This window comes from Sinocyclocheilus grahami, unplaced genomic scaffold (assembly GCF_001515645.1).
Source record: "Sinocyclocheilus grahami isolate Dianchi unplaced genomic scaffold, SAMN03320097.WGS_v1.1 scaffold1055.1, whole genome shotgun sequence".
In the NCBI taxonomy this organism is placed as follows: Eukaryota; Metazoa; Chordata; class Actinopteri; order Cypriniformes; family Cyprinidae; genus Sinocyclocheilus; species Sinocyclocheilus grahami.
Genome location: NW_015506234.1, coordinates 98,612 through 118,794, shown reverse-complemented (window position 1 = coordinate 118,794; position 20,183 = coordinate 98,612). Strand labels below are relative to the sequence as shown.

The window sequence follows — 20,183 nt, the reverse complement described above, 5'->3', positions numbered from 1 at the left end:
TAGTTGGTGTCAGCATGTCTTGTCACTATTCAGTCGGAGCATAAATTTAATGCATAAACTTTGGATCCCTGATTATTGTTAATTATAAATTTATTATTATTATTATAGTTTTTATTAAATAAATAAATGTAATTTGACCTGAATATTTAGCATAATCACAGAATTGCATTCCAACAATGTCTTTTGAATTTTTGCATATCTGTGGTAATGTACATGTGCATTTTTTAATGCAGATCAGAAACTACACAGACTGTGCGTGTGTGCAGAGCAGGCAGGTCATCACTCCACCCAGCAGCGGCCAAGGCAACCAGCTGCAACTGGTCATAGTGAAGACCTACCTGAACGAGAACGGATTCGCTGTGTCGGGAAAGTGTGATCGCACCTGCAACACGCTCATCCCCTTCCTCATCTTCCTCTTCATCGTTACGCTCATCACAGCTTGCGCACAGCCCTCCGCCATTATCGTCACTCTCAGGTAGGAAACAGTGACTAAAGTTTCTGATCTTTTATGATGACTTGAAAGGTGCATTTTTGTTTTTCGTTTAAAACAGAAATCATTAGTGGCGTTTTAGCACGTTTGGGATAAGTAAGACTTTTTAATGTTTTTGAAAGAAGTCTCTTATGCTCAGCAAGGCTGCATTTATTTGATAGTTATGAATATTTTGAAACATTATTAAAAATTAAATATTGTAATATATTTAAAAATGTTATTTATTCCTTTGCTAGCAAAGCTGAATTTTCAGCAGCCATTCCTCCAGTCTTAAGCGTCACATGATCCTTCAGAAATCATTCTAATATGCTGATTTGCTGCTCAAGAAACATGTGGAAAACAGCAGCTTAATATTTTTCTGCAAACTGTGATACTTTTTTTTCAGGCTTATTTGATGCATAGAAAGCTTTTTTAAAAAGCAGCATTTATTTGAAATAAAACTATTGTAACATTATAAATGTCTTTAATGTCACCTTTGATCAGTTAAGTGCATCCTTTCTGACTAAAAATAATTAATTAAATTTTTTTTAAATCAGATACCAAACTTTTAAATGGTAGTGTATCATAATTTTTATTTATTTATTTATTTATTTATTTGTCAATTCATGCAATTAGTAGTAGATGGTATTAAAGAATACAATAAAGTAATTTTCTTTTGCAGGTCAGTAGAAGAGCAAGAACGACCGTTTGCTTTAGGAATGCAGTTTGTGCTACTAAGAACTCTGGGTAAGTCAGAGTAAGTCATAAATGCTTTATTTACTTGAAGAATGCAAGGCTTTAAAAATCAACTTTGTCATGAAATCCATCAGCCTTGTTTATCACTGCAGCAGAGCTTTTCATATAGCACCACCTTGTGTTCTTAAATGTAAACTACAGCATTATACATTTGAGTTCGATAAGATGACGGAAACAAATGCAGCATAAAATGTAAAGCTTACAGAACCTCAAAGTGACTCCACAAGAAAAAATCAATTGGAAGTTAACAATTCAATCTTCCCTTTACCACAATTCTTCTCTTTTTCCATGTCTGCAGCCTACATTCCCACACCAATCTACTTTGGTGCGGTGATTGACACCACCTGCATGCTCTGGCAGCAGGACTGCGGCATTCACGGCTCGTGCTGGGAGTACGATGTTACTTCCTTCCGCTTCGTGTACTTCGGCCTGGCCGCCAGCCTCAAGTTTGTGGGCTTTGTGTTCATTTTCCTCACCTGGTATTCAATTAAATACAAAGAGGATCGTCTGGAGCGCTGGCAGCGGCGTCTGCCTCCTCTGAGCACCGTCAGCGAGCTCATCTGTCACGCGGGAGGCCACAAGAGCCACGCTCGTACCCACTCCTGCCCCGTTTTCACACCCCGTCCCGAGCCCCCGCTCAACCGCGGACACTGCAGCCAGAGCTGCCCCGGAAACACCCTCAAAGCAATAACCCCACCTGCCCGCTCGCTGCAGGAAATGCACATTTGAGGAACGTGAGCCCTGACATCTGCCTCCATGTGCCTTCCTGTCAGGTGTCAGACAGCGTGCGACGTACGCCTGTTTTGCTCCGCGTGGCTTTCAGGGGCTTGCTACGCTCACCGATATCAATGTCACCAGGACAAACTCACAGCAAATACACATTGCGTAGTATTTGCTGTCGAAGCGTATGGAAGACATCTCATGGTGCTAAATGAGGAACAGAGAGGACATTTCTCTGTATCCAATCTTGGGTACCAAGATTATTATATCAAAGACGTAACACAAGCACAAATGGATATCAGTACTATGCAACGCTGTACCGCATTAAAGCCTCCAGGCAGTCGCTTTCTACTGTATGATCATAATTCACAACTGTATTCCTAACAGTAGAACATCTCACATGGTCTTTCTGAACAAATCTGTGAAGAAATGCACTTCGAAATGGTGTTAACAACTCCCTTCTGGTTAGTTTGGAGGCGTCAATGTGATTCGGATGGTATTCAAGGAGCTGTACGAGAACATTCAGCCTCCTCCAGACAGATCACATGGTCCTGTATGTAAATTCAGTGCCTCAGATTGCCCCGTCAGCAGTGAGGTCTGCTGGCACTGAGTGGACTGCTAAAACGCATTTGGAGAAGGACCTTGAAGCCTTGTCTTCTCGTTCTTCATCTTCATAATGATTCTGTCTGTTCAGTGATTGACTGTCAAATGGCGATATGTGTTTAGATGCATACTGTTGGATTAGATGTTTCTTCAGTGGTCCAGTATCAGGTCTTGAAGAAGTCAGATCAATTCAATGGATTTTTTGGCAAATCCGTATTCAAACCGGTTTTGTTTTTTGCAAGTGTGAACAACAGAAAACACATGAAATCTGTCGTTTACAAACCCGATCATCCATATCTCCATATCTGGTTTGAAATCTGATTCTAAACTAAATGGTCAAATCAGACAAACCAGACATGTCAATATTCTTCCTTATATCCTTATATACACTCTAAAAATAGTTCTTTATTGGCATCTGTGATTCCATGAAGAACCTTGAACATCCATGGATGCTTTCCATTGTTCTTTCAAAGTGGAAAAAAAACTTCTTTAGTTTCTAAAAATGTCCTTCAGAAGGTTCTTTTGGGAACCCAAAATGGATCTTCTATGGCATCATTTCAAAACCCCAAAAAGTCAGTGCTTTCGGACAGTATGGATTCCTAAATGTCTCATTTGGTCTAAAGCTTAAGAGATGTCATGATAGATATGAACCAAGGCTAAACGTTTAATTTGTTGTCCTCTTGTTCACTCCAAGAATGATAACTATGAATATTAGTGTCCACACCAATGGACAAAAACATTGTTATATGAGGTGCATTTTGATTGACTGTCATTCATCAGCATAAAAAAAATCATTCTGAAACTGATTCCAGCGATGTTTCTCTTTGTCATTACCATTGTGGTGTGACTTCCCTATTTTCAATAAAATAAAAACATTTATTAAAACTTTATAGTTATCATGCTTTGTGTGAACAGCCCTTTACACACAGTTGTTGTATGAGAAAGTCTCATGGCATCATGTTGATACACATCAGATTTCATCACCGGTTCGATCACAAAAATATCATTCCTGGTTAAAAACCAAATCGGATTTGTGTGTAGTGTGAACACAGCGATTCAAATCCAGATTCAAATGAGGATCTGGAAGATTCAGGATTCAGTCGACCGCTCATGCTGCTGCTGCTGCGTCCAAATACCTGAAAGTCAGTGCTTTCGGACAGTATGGATTCCTAAATGTCTCATTTGGTCTAAAGCTTAAGAGATGTCATGATAGATATGAACCAAGGCTAAACGTTTAATTTGTTGTCCTCTTGTTCACTCCAAGAATGATAACTATGAATATTAGTGTCCACACCAATGGACAAAAACATTGTTATATGAGGTGCATTTTGATTGACTGTCATTCATCAGCATAAAAAAAAATCATTCTGAAACTGATTCCAGCGATGTTTCTCTTTGTCATTACCATTGTGGTGTGACTTCCCTATTTTCAATAAAATAAAAACATTTATTAAAACTTTATAGTTATCATGCTTTGTGTGAACAGCCCTTTACACACAGTTGTTGTATGAGAAAGTCTCATAGCATCATGTTGATACACATCAGATTTCATCACCGGTTCGATCACAAAAATATCATTCCTGGTTAAAAACCAAATCGGATTTGTGTGTAGTGTGAACACAGCGATTCAAATCCAGATTCAAATGAGGAAGATTCAGGATTCAGTCGACCGCTCATGCTGCTGCTGCTGCGTCCAAATACCTGAGCATGTCTGAGCAGCTTTAGCGACAGCATTGGTAAAGCCATAGCATAATGAGAATGGATTCTCCGCTTTGGTTTTTGGAGCTGTTGATGTATATGAGCATGTGCTTCGGCTACAGCCTGATCCTCAAGCACTGGCTCTATTCTTATGCACCAACTATGTATAATTAAACCTCTGCCTAATAATATGCAAACCTCAGATTTTCAGTACTCTGTAATGGGTATATAAAGCCAGTTTGGCAGTTCATTAGATGTAGTCCAGTTACTTTTGATCAGTACACAGAACAGAAGTCATGAAGTTTTTTAGCCGTGTGATTTACATAGGTATATTTGGTTCCGTTATGATTAATGAGGGACTAACTTGGTAGCTAGATACTTAGCATGCAAACAAAACCCAGCTTAATCAATGAAAAAAAAAAGAGACCATACTGTTAATTCCATATCTCCACTTCCAAATGATTTTGTATTTTGTATTATGATCCCAATTTCCGAACCACAATATGAGTACATACTTTTTCCAGACCTGTTATTGTCTGTTTTTCATAAAAGATGATGTTGAAGAGGTATTTCAGATGCTGACTTCAGTATTAGAATGACTTTTAAAAAATTAGGGTGTAAGAAGCCAAATCAAGCCCTTCTTGAAATGACTTTTTTTCATGTTTGTGAACTATAAGCTGTACCGTGGTGAAAGTCTGACCTTTTTACAATAATCAGGAGCTCCCCATTAGTTTGACCTACAGTGTGAGCTGCTCAAAATCAGTCTGTAGTGGCTGCAAGACAGCCTCAAATGAATATGAAAGATCTGGAAATAGAGGAAAAAGTTTTTAAAAAAACATGAATTTCAACATGAGAATAATGGAAATCGACAAGTGCAAAAAGTTACAGAAGCCCTGAAGAGAAATATTATTTATGTAATGAATAATACAAACTTTTTTTGTTGCCAATTTCAAATTTTCCCATACTTGAGGTGCCTTGGAAGAGCAACACAACAGCATGCAGGGTTAAAGTAGACACAGGTTTCAGTTAACTCTTTTTTTATTATTATTATTTTTATTTTATGTCATGCCCATATTTGACTCATTTGCACCTAAAACTCTTTGTTATTCCTTTTAAAGATCAGCTCACATCTGATGTCAAATGAATGTGTTCGAGTCTACTTTTGCTATCAGCAGGGCTGATTTCAGATCAGTGTAAAGGTCAGCTGTGTTTGTCTATCTTCAGTACTCATAGACACGTGAACTATTCATTTACTTTAATTCTGTCTTGGTTCTTCGATACATGTATTTATTGAAATAAAAGAGTTTAGAAAGAAGTGGCAATGGAGACACTGTATCATGTGTGAAGTTGTTCTTCATGTCATCAAAAACAACCAAATGGTTTAATTCTTCAGTGACAAAGCAGTATATTTGTATAGTTTGTGTTTTTAAATTTTTCATATTTTATAAGGGATCACATGTTTTCTTCAGAAACTCTAGTCTTGTTAATTTAGTTAGACAGCAGCACCACCACCTACAGTGAGACTATAAACATAACTTTTTTAATCGTAAGAAACATCAGGAGATTTAGAATGTTTTAGTTTATGGCGTTAAAGCAAATTTATTTAGCTGGAAAAAAAGGCAACTTTATATCATTTTTGAAAAAATAGATATATATTTGTATATTAGGGCTCAGTGGTCATATTTTTTATTTACAAACGTATCACCCATGCACTCGCATACACAAAAGAAGACAATGGCAGATATAAGAAAAAGCTTGACTTTTATTTTGAAGGGACAAAGTACTGTCAAATGACTCGAATGAAATGAACAGCTTGAAACTGTTAAGCGTGAAAATATATAATATAAAAGAACTGCTTGGTTTTGTCTTTAGTTTCGTTGAAGCAGAAAATATATACAACAAAAAAGGCAGAAGTAAGAAACACTTTGAAAAGCATCAGAGAGCAAAACATACATCAATCATGGCTAATAAATACCAATCATTTCCATTTCATGGCGATGAGGTGATACATCTTTACAAGGGAATAAGAAGCTGGACTCGAAGTTATTAGCTTCAAGAATGAAGGCAAAAATGAAGCAAATACATTTCTGATTGTGCATTTTTTTTGCTCTAAACGCTTGTAGTACTGAGACAAATGAACGGGTGTTGCATGCAAATGCTCCTATCGGGTCAAATATCTCTGCACCGACAGCTAAAGTCTGGATGGTCAGATATGTACATTGATTCATTTCCTCGAAACTCATTCAGAAACATACAAACTTCTTCACTGAGAAGTGGAAACCATATGGGCAACACAAATTTGCATATGACACACGTTGCATAATATATGCAGGTTTTTTCAACAAAACATTTTTGAAACTACTTAATTTATACCCACAATTCAGGTTGTCATTTGAGTTCACCCAACCAGTCCGAGTACAATCTTGGTAAATTTGTTTAGGTAGTTACATCGTAAGCAAACCCCCACTTTATGCCTGGCCAGAATACATTTTTCAAGCGTAGATTTAGCTCTATTAATATATTACAAATGTTTCGATATTTGAAGAACAATGTGGATTCCTTAATAAAATAATTTGTCAATAAACAGATTAGAATTCTCTCAAATCTACATAGTTACAAAATGTTAATTCTCTATATCACAGGCAACGTCATCGGAAACTGATTATTTTTCATCAATAGGTAGGTTATACAGCATCATCTCAAGCGGCTCCTCGTGTTAACAGGCACAAAGACTCAACTTCTCTTTTGTTAAGCACACCGTTCTCTTTATTGCCCGAACCATGAATAAATTAAGTTCTAATGCTGAAATGCTAAATGTGAAATAACTTAACCAAAAGTGTTACTTCATAGTAATGGAATAGATTATTAAATACTTTGCAGTTGGTGCCCCTTCCTCGACAGCTGAAACATAAAGACGTGCTTCACACAGGTTAATGTAGGTGAGAAATGTGAACAAGCTGCATTATTTCCACTTCTCAAGAGCACAGTGTGGCTCATAATATTCAGCTGGCGTTCGTAGAGAAAAAATAAATAAATCAATAAGAATAAATAAAAGCAATTTGAAATAATTGTCAACAGATATCACAGTTGCATTACGCAATATCTGCGGCGTGTAGAATAAATTAAAAGGAAAACGTTCACTTTTCTCCACTTTGTGCTGATGAACCAACACCAAAATAAATGGCATGAAAACAATCTCAGATTCAGAGGCGACGGGGCCGACGTGATGTTGACCCATCTGCGCTCTGATTGGTTCATTTTTTTCACAGATAAAGTGCTAACTGAGGAGCCTCTGGTGGGATTTGTGTACCGTTTAAAAATCCCAAGGAGCCGTTTTGTGGAACAGGAGTCTTCCTCTAGCTTTGCAAAATAAGTACAGACCACCATCTCAAGTCCAAAAAACGACTGAGACAGAAGCCCCTCCAAAAGGGGGCCATTTAAATGCTGTTTGTTTTGGTGAAAATTCTCTGAAAAACGCCTAATAACAGCGATGGTCAAAATGCATTGCTTCTGAAAGCTAGAAAAAGTCCCTGAGATACATAATCAGCATTATGACTCCCATTGGTGCCCCTTCTGGATTCATATAAATAACCTTAGCAATAATAATAATAATGGTAAATGTTGATAATACCACCAATGTAGGCGAGAAGTTCACCTTCCTGGCCATATGTACAAATATTCAAAAATCAGTCGGCCAGGCTTGTTTTTGAACTGAAATGTTAGCTGCCACAGCAATGGCAATAATGATAATAAAGCTTGTTATAATAACTTAATGCTTTGCTAACATCGTAAAGGCAGATAATGCAAAGATTGATATCCTGGGATGGAGGGTCTCCATTCATGAAGTAAAGAAAAACAAAACACATAGCATTCATTTACAATCCCCTAGTTCATTTGTACAGAAGAGCCCCCCCCCCCCCCCAGGTCCCACTTGCTATTTTGCAGAGGGGCCCCCCCCCCCCCCCCCGTTAGACTTTTACAGACTCCATCACTGAAAGCTTCATGGCATCTTCAAGCATTTGATTGTCCGTGAAGGTTGCCGGAGGTTCTGGGACCGAATCCGACAAGCCAATCAGAGACTCCAGGAGACATGTGCCCGGGTCGGCGGCCTGCGGAAGACTGGGGTAAGTAGGCAACTGGAACTGAAAGAAGTTGTCCACGTGTTCGTACTCCTTTAAGGAGTTGTACAACGAGCTCGGTCCAAGGCAAGGAAAGCCATCGAAGAACTCCAGGTCTGATTCGGATGAGAGGCTCAGGTCCATGTAGCTGGCCGAGTGATCGATGGAGGGCGAGGGCGTGTGGGGGACGGAGCCGCTGTGGAATAGACCGTTAGCTTGATTAGCGTTCTCGTCTAGGAGCTCAGACATGGCCATGTGGCTGTTGTCCGTTTGTGACGTGCTAAGCTTGTCGTCTGTCGCGCTGAAGATGCCGTAGCCCATGGACTCGCTCTTTTTCTGCTGGTAGTCACAGTTGTTGTTGTTGTTGTGCTCCCTGACAGAACAGTCCTCATTGTCTGTGTCGCTGAAGCTTAGGATTCTCGTAAGTCCATTTTCGTCGACGTCTAGCGGCGACTGCTCGCTCTGAGCGTTTTCGGCGGATTCCGAGTCCTCACTCTGGCCTGAAGAACTGGACGAATCGGTCATGTCGCTGCTACAGCTGTTCTCGCCCACGGCTACTAGCTCCGAGTTGAAGTGAAACGGGGGTCTGTCTGGCGTGGTGCTGCTCTCTGCTGGGTGGATTGGGGAACTACAGTCTGGCAGATCTACAGAGGGGGTTTTGCTCTCTGGCATGTGCTCTTCCAAACGCTTCTCCAGCTCTAGCTTCATGATGGTGTGGATGTAGTGGGTCTGAACTCGGCTGGAGTTGAACTCGATGCGGCCTGCCGTGTTCCCACAGCCATCTTTAGTGCAGCCACATGGGAAGGATGAATGGTCCATCTGTGAAGCCAACAAACATTACATTAATGTATGAAGAAAGTGTATATAGAACTCCGTATTAGAATACAATTACATGTGGCATTTGAACTATTTTAACTTAATAAATATACTTTTTAAAGACATGTATTTAACTACTTGAATTGATTTTAATAGTAGTTTAAGATTTAAATTAAAAGATTTAGTCAATAAATTAAAATGTAAAAAAAATTACAATTAATAAATATGTAAAAAAATTTGTTGCATATAATTTTTATAATTTGTGCACTAAAATATGATAATATACACTACCATTAAAAAAAAAAAATTCACTTTAATTTTAAGTTAATTTTAACTTTTTTGAAATGAGTATCTTATGCTCACCAAGGCTGCATTTATTTGATCACAATAATATACAGTAATTGAATACATTAATATTGTGAAATATTACAGTTTACAATAAGTGTTTTGTATTTTAATATATATTAAAGTAACTTATTTCTGTGAATTTTCAGCAGCATGAAAGAAATTACTTTACTGTCACTTTTGATCATTTTAAGGCATCCTATAAAAGTTATATATATATATATATATATATATATACACACAAAATATTCATTTTAGCTGATTTGGTCAGTTCATGTATAACCCCATGACTTTGATGTTTCTCGCGTCATTCTGTACAGTTTGAGCTACAGGAATGATAGCTGTAAATATTAGCAATAACCTTGGGATGGCATATTCTAAAGGAAGTCTGTCGGGACTGAATCGCTCACCTGACATTTGATCCCAGCCAAACTACAGCTGCAGGTCTCGGGCTCGCAGAAGCCCTGGCAGTCGCATCCGCAGTCTTCTCTCGACGTACGTAAGTCATGCAGTTGACGCTTCTCATCTTTATCGATTTTCTTCACGCCAGCGGCTTTGAGGATGCCGTATCTTCTCTTGGAGGGGTAGGGATGCAGGAAGGAGCCGTCATCCAAGTTTACTCCACTGAGGTCAATTTCATCCTCTGGGATGTCATCGATAGTCAACCCGTCAGCCTCTTCGGACTCCTGGGTACCATTTTTGGTAAGCTGCACAGAGAAAAAGGATATTTACATGATTACAACTTTAAAACCTCTCATGTTTCACAACAATTTGAGAAAATTAAGCACAAAAATACCTTCAGCTTAAGAGCTTCCAGTTTTTCCTCCCTCAATCGGTTTTTGATTTTCTCTCGCCGTAGGTGGCGCTGTGCTATGGCAAACTCCGCTATTGAGTAGCGCCGCTGGGCACTGTGCCTCTGCACCATGCCAAGGGTGCAACCTCCTCGGCTGGGCACGCTGGTGAAGCCCTGACAGCGAGGAAAAAAGAAGACCGTAACCTGGTCAAACTGCACGTTGCCTCGACGTGAGCGCTTGGCCTTCTTCAGGATAGATGTGGCTGAGGAAAGAAAGAAAGAGCGAGAGGATAAATATAAGGCGTTTAGGCTTGTGGTGGACCTGAAAAGAAAACATTAAGTGGAAAACAGCAGGCAAATACATTCACGGAAATTCATACTTGGAATTTCTTAATGTAAAATTAGGAGCACATGTCTGAGAGAGAGAGAAAAGAGTGGTGGGGGGGGAAAGAAAGTTCTGTTCCTAGTATCTCATTGGGGAGTATTTGAGTAGGAAGTGTGCCAAGCCTAATGGGAAGACTTGGAGTGGGTGAGTCTCTTGAGTAAACATCAAGATCACATTAACGTTATTGTTGCGGATGTACTAAATCGCCACTAGATGGCAGGCTACACACAGCAAATCAGCTCAGTGCTATTCAGTCATACTAAAACAAGCATATTCCACCACTCAACATCAGAACAGATGTGCAAATAGTTTAGCTAATAGTTTTCAGTCTAATCCAGTCATATGCGAAGACAACTGCATTCCTCTTCGCTCGTGTCTGACAAACAATCCACCCAGGAATTTTCCCTTGGCACTGAAGTGTGCCGGGAGAGTTAAGCATTCAAAATCACAAGCCAGCGGCTGGAGGATCTGGAAGTTTGAGGCTTTTGGAAGTGGTGAGGGCACTCAAGACTTAAACCTGCTATTTAATAACATCATAACTTTATAGAAGACGGGCCATCTGCCTGCACATTCCTTGCAAATTATTCCTACAACCAGACAAAAATCTGTATTCAACGAATAATGTCAGTGATTAAAACATCTCAAAGAGAGGAATTCTCTTCTTGAAACAAGAAAACCATATTTACTTTACTCATAAAGTCCTTGTGCTCTGTGCAGGAATACTTGATGTCGAATTGTTAGCCTCTGAGAGAGAGAAGCACATTCTCCCTCAGGGCAACCAGCCCACCGATTGTTATCTGAAGGGAATGAAGGAGATGGATCTTACTGTCCCTGCAGCTGGTTTATATTAGACTTGCAAAGCTGGGAACTCATCCTTGCATGTTTTCCTATCTAGAAGCTTGTGCAAATATGTTTTGCTCATCTAATTGGGGGGGGGTGTATGATAGAAACCACAAATGCTCTCATATATAGACAGGACCATCTTAGAAATACAACACCATGTTATTGCTTAAAGAACAAAGCAGCTTTCTGTATTATCAAGTTGGTATTGGTGACTTTATGAATTAGAGTAAACAAGTTATGCAACAAGACAGTCTAATTCTGGTGACTTTATCGAATATGCTCAAAAATTGATACTCTATGGTTCTTAGTCAGGGTAGAGGCATGTTTTATTTTAAGTCACTGAGGGACAGGCAAAGAGCATGTTCAGTAGTTTGTCCTTTTGAGTGTGGTGCCAATCATTATGCAACACTGAAAATACATACACAAAAACTCCAGAAAACATGGTTTGTGAATATTAGACGTGCAAGCTACTGAACAGACTGTACACTACTGTTTAAAAGTTTGGGTCAGATTATTTTATTCAGCAAGAATGCATTAAATTGATCTAAAGGGAAAAGACAGACATTCATAAAGACTTCTATTTCAAATAAATGCTGTTCTTTTGAACTTTCTATTTTTACTTTCTTATATCAAAGAATCCTGACAAAACAGCACAAAAACACTTACTGACCACACATTTTAGAATGGTAACATATGTCTGTCACTTAGCTTTGTTCTCATTCCCGTCAAATTAAATATGCCGTCTACCCTGACAATGCTCCATTCTCTGACTCTGCTTCATAAACTCAAGCAGACAGCCATATCGTTTCCCTTCCTTTTCTCTTCATCCTTGCCTTCCTGCTCCGTGCCCCTCTGCCTTTCTCAGCACCTGTGCTGGGTTCATGCCCGGTACTCAGACAAAGCTCTGCGTTCATTCTGTCTCTGTCACATGGCACACTCGCTGGCTCCCTGCCCTGCCATCCTGGGAAACTCACAACTGTTTGCTTTCCCTACCCTGACTCACCCCAACAACCTGGATGAAGGGCCTGGAGGAGGTGACCTCGTGAATGGGACATGCATCAAAACATCCTGTAATTAGTTGCATCCATGCAATTAATCTTGCACCCTCCCGTATCTCAATATCACCTTATCAGGTAGGACACCTGGTTGAGATAAGCCTTACAGACCTTATGCATAAGAAATATCAATGGAAATGTGAGTTTGACGATTCCACCTTAAAGGAATAGTTCACCCAAAGATTAACATTTGCTGAAAATGTACTCACCCTCAGGCCATCCATAATGTAAATTAAGTTTGTTTCTTCATCAAAACAGATTTAGAGAATTTAGCATTACATCACATGCTCACCAATGGATCCTCTGCAGTGAACGGGTGCCATCAGAATGATTCCAAAAGTTTCTTACAAAAACAGTTTTTTGCTTCAAGACTTAAATTGATTGACTGGCGTTGATTACTTGTGGATTGTATCAGCAATTTGGACTCTCATTCTGACGGTACCCATTCACTGCAAAGGATCCATTGGTGAGCAAATTATGTAATGCTAAATTTCTCCAAATCTGTTACGGTTAATAAACTCTTCTACATCTTAGATGGGCTACGGGTGAGTAAATCCAGCAAATTTTAATTTTTGGGTGAACTACTGTATTCCTTTAAATAAGAACCACTTCTTCACCTTTAATCAGAGAATAAATTAGTACTTCAAGAGGGAAAACTCACTGTTTAAGGATGTTGCTGGGGAGCTGGGGTTACTGGGAGTCGAATCCAGGGTGTCAGAGTAGCAGCTCTCCCCATCTGAGTCCCACTCGGAGTAGGCAGAGGAGGATAGAGAGGAAGGGGAGGAGGAAGAGTAGCACGGGTCCTCCTCCACCTCCTCATACTTCCTCTTGAGAACTCCGCTCATGGCGCTAGCGTTTGGTGATCTGTGGGTAACAAGCAAAGACAGAAAAGCATTACAAGAGTGCTAAAAGGGCAAAAAAAAAATTAAATTGTACTTTCATGCAATCTGCCTTTGTCCATCAGCTAATTTGTTTTGCAATGGAAATGGTATCGATATTGCAAGTAGCGCCTAGATGTTATCATTCAATGTAGTGCTGTTATTGTCCTAATAGAAGCTAAATGTCCAGTGAGGTTTTTAAATGCAGGCTATGAGCATTACTCTCCAAACAAGCAGCTGACCGCGCTTTATGCTGCCTCTGAGCGGCGAGGAAAACAGGAAGCAATCAATCACGTCCCTCTGGTGCAAGTCAACAATTACCAGACCCTTCACCCACTTCTAAATCCAATCGCTTAGACAAATACATTGATTAGGATGGGGGTTGATTACATAGCCACATTAGTGAGAGGGGGAAAATTTAGGTTACCCCACTCAAAAAACACGCACGTCCCAGAACTGGTAGCGGCAATTACGCTTTACACAGCTGCTAAATGCATTTTATGAGACTCTGTTGTAAATGTGTGTGCAGCTTGGCACAGTAAACATGTTTATGTAAGCCCAGACTGCATTTGTCGCTGCTCCTGTGAAGAGGTTGCTTATTGGGCAATAAAAGCAATCAATCCATTGGCAGGAAGAGTCTAGCCGGTGCCCACCAGCTTTTAAGGGTCAGAGCCGGTGCAGCACAGTGGCATTTACATGAAACCATCATTTGATACTGGCGGCTGCGAACTCGTTTGTTTCTCTAAACCCCAGTCAGCTAGTTCATTTCAGGCTCTGCCTCTCGATGCACTCCACAGCTTAGACACGTTCCTGCTGAAACAGGCAGAATGGAAGGAAGGAAGGAAAATGGGAAAGGAGGAAACCGTTTGATTTAGAGATAAGAGTTTTCACTGCTGCTTGAGTGAACGGACAAAAATTTTACTTAAGATGTGACAGCTAGCCATCCTATGCTAACTGGACTAAGAATGTGCATTTTTCCCCCCAGAAGACTAAGGGATAATGAGCAGTAAATAAGTGTTTTAGAACAAGGCTTGTTCCCAGCAAGAAAGCCACTTTGAAGAAAAAGTGACAGACGGTCGTGACTGGCAGATTATACAGCTCATGATTTTGGTCTATGACAAAAAATAAATAAAGAGCCAAAATGACACTGAATCATCCCTGCCATTTAGAGTGCGATTAACACAATATGACTCAATAGTAGTCTGCTGTTGTCTATTAATCAAACTTGGCACTTGATTATTGGTAGTTTTATTAAAGGAAACTAATACTTTTTGGTGCCACTGTATTTAAAAACAAAAACAAACTCTAATTAACTGACTTTCACCAGTGTTAGCAGTCAATAATGCATCTGTGTAACTAATGCTACCTAGCAAATTGCAAAATATAATTTTTTTTTACACATTATAATTGAGATGCCTTAATATAGCCTTGTTTATTAACTTATACTTTTTAATTTATACAAGTAAAATAATATAGAATTTTAATTTTGGTGATTTTTCGTTATTGCCCATAATAGGAAATTAATATTTGTTGATCCCTAATCTTTAGACAAGAGTGTGTAGACTTCCTTTTCCCACAGGTTGCCTTGTTTACAAGCAGAACTGTGTTTCACACATTAGTGCTGCAGTCGCAAATGTGTCAGACATCGAGGGCACGTCTGTGCTGTCTGCACATTCAGCCGTCTCTCCCCGGTTGCCAAAAAGCAGAAGGTGAGTCTTTATCTTCGTCAGAACCTGACAATATCCTCCACAAGTCAAACTTATCTGCTCATGCAACACCAGTCGACAGCAACCCTGACAAGAGGAAATAGTTGGAAAGTTACACAATAGTTTGTGCCATACTCAGGACAAAAGACACAGCAAACAGCTGACTTGCTTGATCTATTTTTATTGCAAACAGTATGTGTCCAGATCTGTCCTGATTTGCATGCGAACAGAGCCAGCTCGGGGAGCGTGAACCCTTACATGCTACGTCTTGATTGAAAACAAGCAGCATTCTGCACAGACAAGCCCACAGGAAAACCTTTTTATATAAACGGCAAGGTGACAAGAGAGAACTTGACACTTGACTTTGGCCACATGAGGAGAAGACTCATCCTCATCTGCTCATTTGACTAGTAAATTGCATTGTGCCTTTTCCCACCGTCACGTTTCAAGACACAATCCACACACGCATTGTACCTGCACATGGTATCCGGTGCTCGTTCTCACTCGAGTTTACCTTCATTTAACAAAGACAGAATCCCTGAGGATGGCATGCATGCCTAGCAAGCAGAGGAGTTTTAATTAAGGACTCTGGACAGTGAGGAGAGGGGGAGGACGCCACAGAGACAGAGGGGGGAGAGAGAGGGAGAAACCTGGGTGTTAGAAGTGGGTCATTGTCTCTTGACTGCAGCCTACCTGACACATTGATTTGTTAATCTTGCCTAATGGGCAGAAACAATGACGACGAGCTAATCCCTGGAACAAGAGAGGGGGGATGCGGGGGGCTCAGCTGGAGGTCAATCTGGAGCGTGTCCTGTTGCACTCCAACATCAGTGGCGACTACAAATACGAGCGAGAATCTCACAAATAAAAAAAAGTGAGCAGTCAAAACACACATAAATCTGCTACAGAGCAGGTCTGGATTTCACATCCAGGCAGAAGCTGTCACCGGCAAAGTATCCCAGAAGATCTGAGCAGGTGAAACGTTCACACTGCAGCATAAATTATGCAGGGCTGCCATTCCAATAAAGGCAGTGCACTGATGAGGTATTCTCAATGCTGTTGTCACCAAGGACAGTGGAAATAAATCTCGTGCACAAAGCGAGAATGGCCACAAAAGCAGCAGACTTCTGAAACCGGATCCATTGTCGGCAGGCTCATTGCAGTTTAATGTAGCACAAGTTAAACACAAAGGCTTCATTAAAACTTCTCGAACTTCCCACTCCCACTGTCCTGCTTTCAAAAAGCAGCAAACTGTGGAATCCCGACCTGATCTTATGCAAGAGTGTTGGCTTTGTCCCTCCAGCTCACGGCTTCCATCCAGATGATAATCAGCAGCATGTACCTCATCTAAAAAGTGCGACTACGATAACAGGCTGCGAAAGATGGTGTAAAAACCCTTGCGAGATAAGTGGAATCAAATCCAGATTCCACAACTCACCCTGACTGCAGTTCTTAAGGGCTGACCAGCAGGGGGAGGAGGGAGTCGTGTGTTGTGCAGATCATCACTCTAGATGTTCAGCTACGCCAGAGACATTCTGTCCTAAACCTCAACCCATGCAGAGTACACATTCATCCCAAATAGGAGCGCACACTGATGTGGGAGGAGGGTAGCCGGCGAGAACTTTAAACAAATAAATAATGCGATGTCTCCAGCTCCCCTGGCAACGGCGACACATTCTGTAATAGTCTGTCTATCCCAAATGTGTCTGTGTATTCCAGACCGCTATTGCCCAAGAGGAACCACCTCAGACAGAAACATCTATAAAAACACCTGATGAGGCATCACAAGTCATCACAGATTACATTATTAGGGTGGCGATTAAGATTTGTGTCATATAGCTGCATTTCCAAATTAGAAATACACAGACAAAGATCTTTAAACACCACACGTATGGCTACAGAGTACAACGGTTTACTTTACTGGCATCCAAAGTGAAATTTAGTATCTAAGAAAGACAATCATTCTGATTTAGCTGGTTTAAGGGACTTAAGGGAGTGCTAGGGGGTCCATATAAAAGTTTTTTTTAAATAATAAAAATAAGATGAAATTAAACAAACTGACTAAAATGGTTAAAATAAGTTACTTAACACATCTAACAGTACTATCAAACTTGGGGGTCAGTGGCATTTAAAAACAATTTTTAAACCTTTTATTTGGGCTTTAAGTGGCATTAAAAAAAATGATAGATATCCTAAAATACCCTCGGAAAATGATTTCGCAGTTTTGAGTGAATCGTTCCTCACATTTTAAGTCAATGAGTGGAAAATATGATCGCTCAGGAAACTGCCTAAACTGAAAGCAAATTGTTCCATCACGCATGGAACAATTTGCATCAATATCCGAAACGCAAACTTCCAACAGAGTGCGCAAAGTGTAGCTTTCTTGAGAAGTCATCAGCATGAGTTTGTTCTGAATAACTTAATGGTGGCAAAACAAATACTAGCCATCTTTACCAGTCTCTTAAGACTCCCAAGGGAGAGTATTTGTGTGTGGCAAGAGTGGGGGAGCTCAGGGGTCAGCAGCTCACGTCTGGGGCACTCACTGGTACCTCACAAACTGGGAGGAATGCTAGAGAGTGACTAAACAGATGGGACTCCTCTGCTTCTCTGTTTTAGAGACATCAGGACCTCCACCTCCCCCAATAGAACTGCACAAATTCCACACACTGAACTATCCCAAATAGGAACACCCAGTCTGTGGGTGGGAGCTTAATAAAAAGATGACATGTTGTGATGTACACTAATGATGTTGACATCATCTCAGTTAAAAGGTATGACTGCTTTCAATGAGAGGCATGAAGACTTAAAAAAAGAGGGAAGGAAACCAGTTGAGGATTTCAATGACCATGGTACACGTGCAAGTTCACACCTCATCAACCCACAAGTACATAAAATATGTTTTTATCTTTTATGGGTCCTATTTGATAAGTTTAAGGTGTACTCCAACTCAAAACAACATTTTTACAATCAACATCGTTTTGTAGGAAACAAAACTCACTAGCGCAAAACTCAGGGTTCGAGTGATAAACATTTTAAAAGCCATAAAACACAATACAAGACTTACTTAGGTTGGGTTAGGAATAAACATGAGCATGTAGGTGAGGTATGTAAACAAAATTCGATTAGCAATATTAACTATTCCCTCAAACAATCCAAGTGAGACAAACACACTCAAACTTTCGAAACATCCACAAATACGCAAAGATTATCGCAATAACAAGTGCTGCCCAGCAGGTATTTTGACAAAACACTAAAGTTTACATACAAGCTTTAAGTGAATGCAAAAACTTCCACTCTCTAACATTCAATCTGCTAAGGCTACAGACAGGGACTGTGAATTACCTCAGAATGGAATCAAGCAAATATGTAACAAAAGAGTGTGAAATGAGACCATTAGGTTACATTTTCACTTCAGTTACGCCAATCACGCCGCGCACAACCTGCCAGTAACTGTTGAATAATCTCTTGTGATCACACTCCTCGTGACTGACTGATGTCAATCACAGCAATCAGCATATAAACTGTTATATCATAAGAATAAGAAATGTTTGGTTTTAAAGCAAGAAAACGTGGATGTAAGTGAATCCTATACATGCGTGTATACAGACACGCGTATTTGTGTATGGATTTATATTGGCAATCATTAAACTCAACCAAGTGAAATCGGGCTCGGATCAAGTAAGGTTTCCCTCAGACCCGCATTCATCCTCGCGTGCACCCACGGTGACGTCACTGAGCGCAGATCTGCAGGCAGACTATTCCAATGATGCGGTGTGGCACCTTAAGGAGTCGCTCGCGCTTCAGAAGACACAGCAGCACTATAAACGTGAACGAGGAATGCACTCGACGCATAACACACATCCAAACCAGCAATTACGGCTTATCGGATAGGCTACACACACATACGGTGCTGGAATTCTGCCAATTGGATCCGATCAGAACCGACAACAGCTGCTTACGAGAGTCATCTTTTAATCAAACCCCGCGAGCGCAACCATTTAAAAGTGTTTGACAGAGAAAACGCTTATATTTAGCTACTCCGAACAATACACTACACTTAAGCACGCGGGTTAAAATAATAGGCTAAATCGTTTAAGGATTTATTAGTGAAACAATATGTGAGTGTATAGGCTACACTGATTTACATTAAAAACCCAAAACAATGGTGAATAATGTAAACTTTAGTTAGTTTTTTTTCTATGTCACGGCAGCATACAACAATGTCCTCTCCCTTCGCTATTTGAAATAGTTACACAACACATTTGATCTGTTTACACTGGCCAACAAAAGAACATTGAAGTATCTGGCTGGACTCCAGCACCGAGGTTTGCCTATTAGACACATTACAAGTGCAGCGTTCAACAGCGCGGACCCCCGCTACTCACCAATAACGTGTCCGATCAGCATTAGTATATCACAATAGAGGAAAAGAAGAAGCGGTAATAATCCAAGTGATACGAAAGCGCGTTTATCCGTATAGAGATCCCGTTCTGTCCGTGTGGCTATTGTGCGCTCGGCGTGCTGAAGCAGCAGCTGAAGCTGTTCCTCTTGTCTGAAGCAGACGGCTGAGCAGCGCAGGGTTTTCGTCAGTGGAAAACTCCCTCCTGGCGTGTGACGCAGGCGGTGACTCTGCCCACGCGCCGCTTCCTGCCTTCCGCGCGGAGCGACACTCCTCCTGGCGCGCTCGCATCCTGACACAAAATCACTATAGTAACATGATTGAGAAAAGACCGGAACACAATAACCGCGGGTTATGGGAAATAGCAAATGTTTCATTACTCTGAAAAAATGTACTGTAACCATAGTTCCTGTAAATACTGTAGTAATCATAGTAAATAACATTTCCTAAAAACATAGTAAGACCTTTCAGAATCTCTCTGCTATTTTGTTATATAACAGTGACACATTACTATGTTTACTATGGTAAACTGTGTGTGTATGTGCGTGCGTGCTGTCAAGCGATTAATCGTATCCAAAATAAAAGTTTCGTAAGTCTAT

General features: G+C 40.3%; 2 protein-coding genes across 3 annotated transcripts in view; one reads left to right on the top strand and one right to left on the bottom strand.

Annotated features, from left to right (window-relative positions):
- The window catches only part of LOC107566191 (solute carrier organic anion transporter family member 5A1-like), a 7,826-nt gene extending 4,996 nt beyond the window's left edge, over positions 1–2,830 (top strand). Inside the window, exons 2-4 of the mRNA XM_016251564.1 lie at positions 234–475; positions 1,152–1,216; positions 1,524–2,830. Of these exons, the coding sequence (XP_016107050.1) occupies positions 234–475; positions 1,152–1,216; positions 1,524–1,954 (738 nt within the window). The 3' untranslated portion in view covers positions 1,955–2,830. The remainder of the gene's footprint in view (positions 1–233; positions 476–1,151; positions 1,217–1,523) is intronic.
- Positions 2,831–5,990: 3,160 nt separating this feature from the next.
- On the bottom strand, positions 5,991–19,857 carry LOC107566196 (cysteine/serine-rich nuclear protein 1-like). 2 transcript variants are annotated; one of them, XM_016251569.1, is made up of 6 exons: positions 19,571–19,857; positions 13,263–13,465; positions 10,322–10,581; positions 9,936–10,232; positions 8,214–9,183; positions 5,991–8,159 (listed from the first exon to the last, which is right to left on the bottom strand). In XM_016251569.1, exons 2-5 carry the CDS (start codon positions 13,444–13,446, stop codon positions 8,215–8,217), a joined length of 1,710 nt encoding a protein of 569 aa, XP_016107055.1. In that variant the 5' UTR covers positions 13,447–13,465; positions 19,571–19,857; the 3' UTR covers positions 5,991–8,159; position 8,214. The 2 variants fall into 2 exon arrangements, with proteins under 2 accessions (XP_016107055.1, XP_016107056.1); XM_016251570.1 differs by lacking the exon at positions 19,571–19,857 and adding an exon at positions 18,528–18,847 and having other exon boundaries at positions 5,991–8,153; positions 8,208–9,183.
- Between the last annotated feature and the right edge of the window lie 326 nt (positions 19,858–20,183).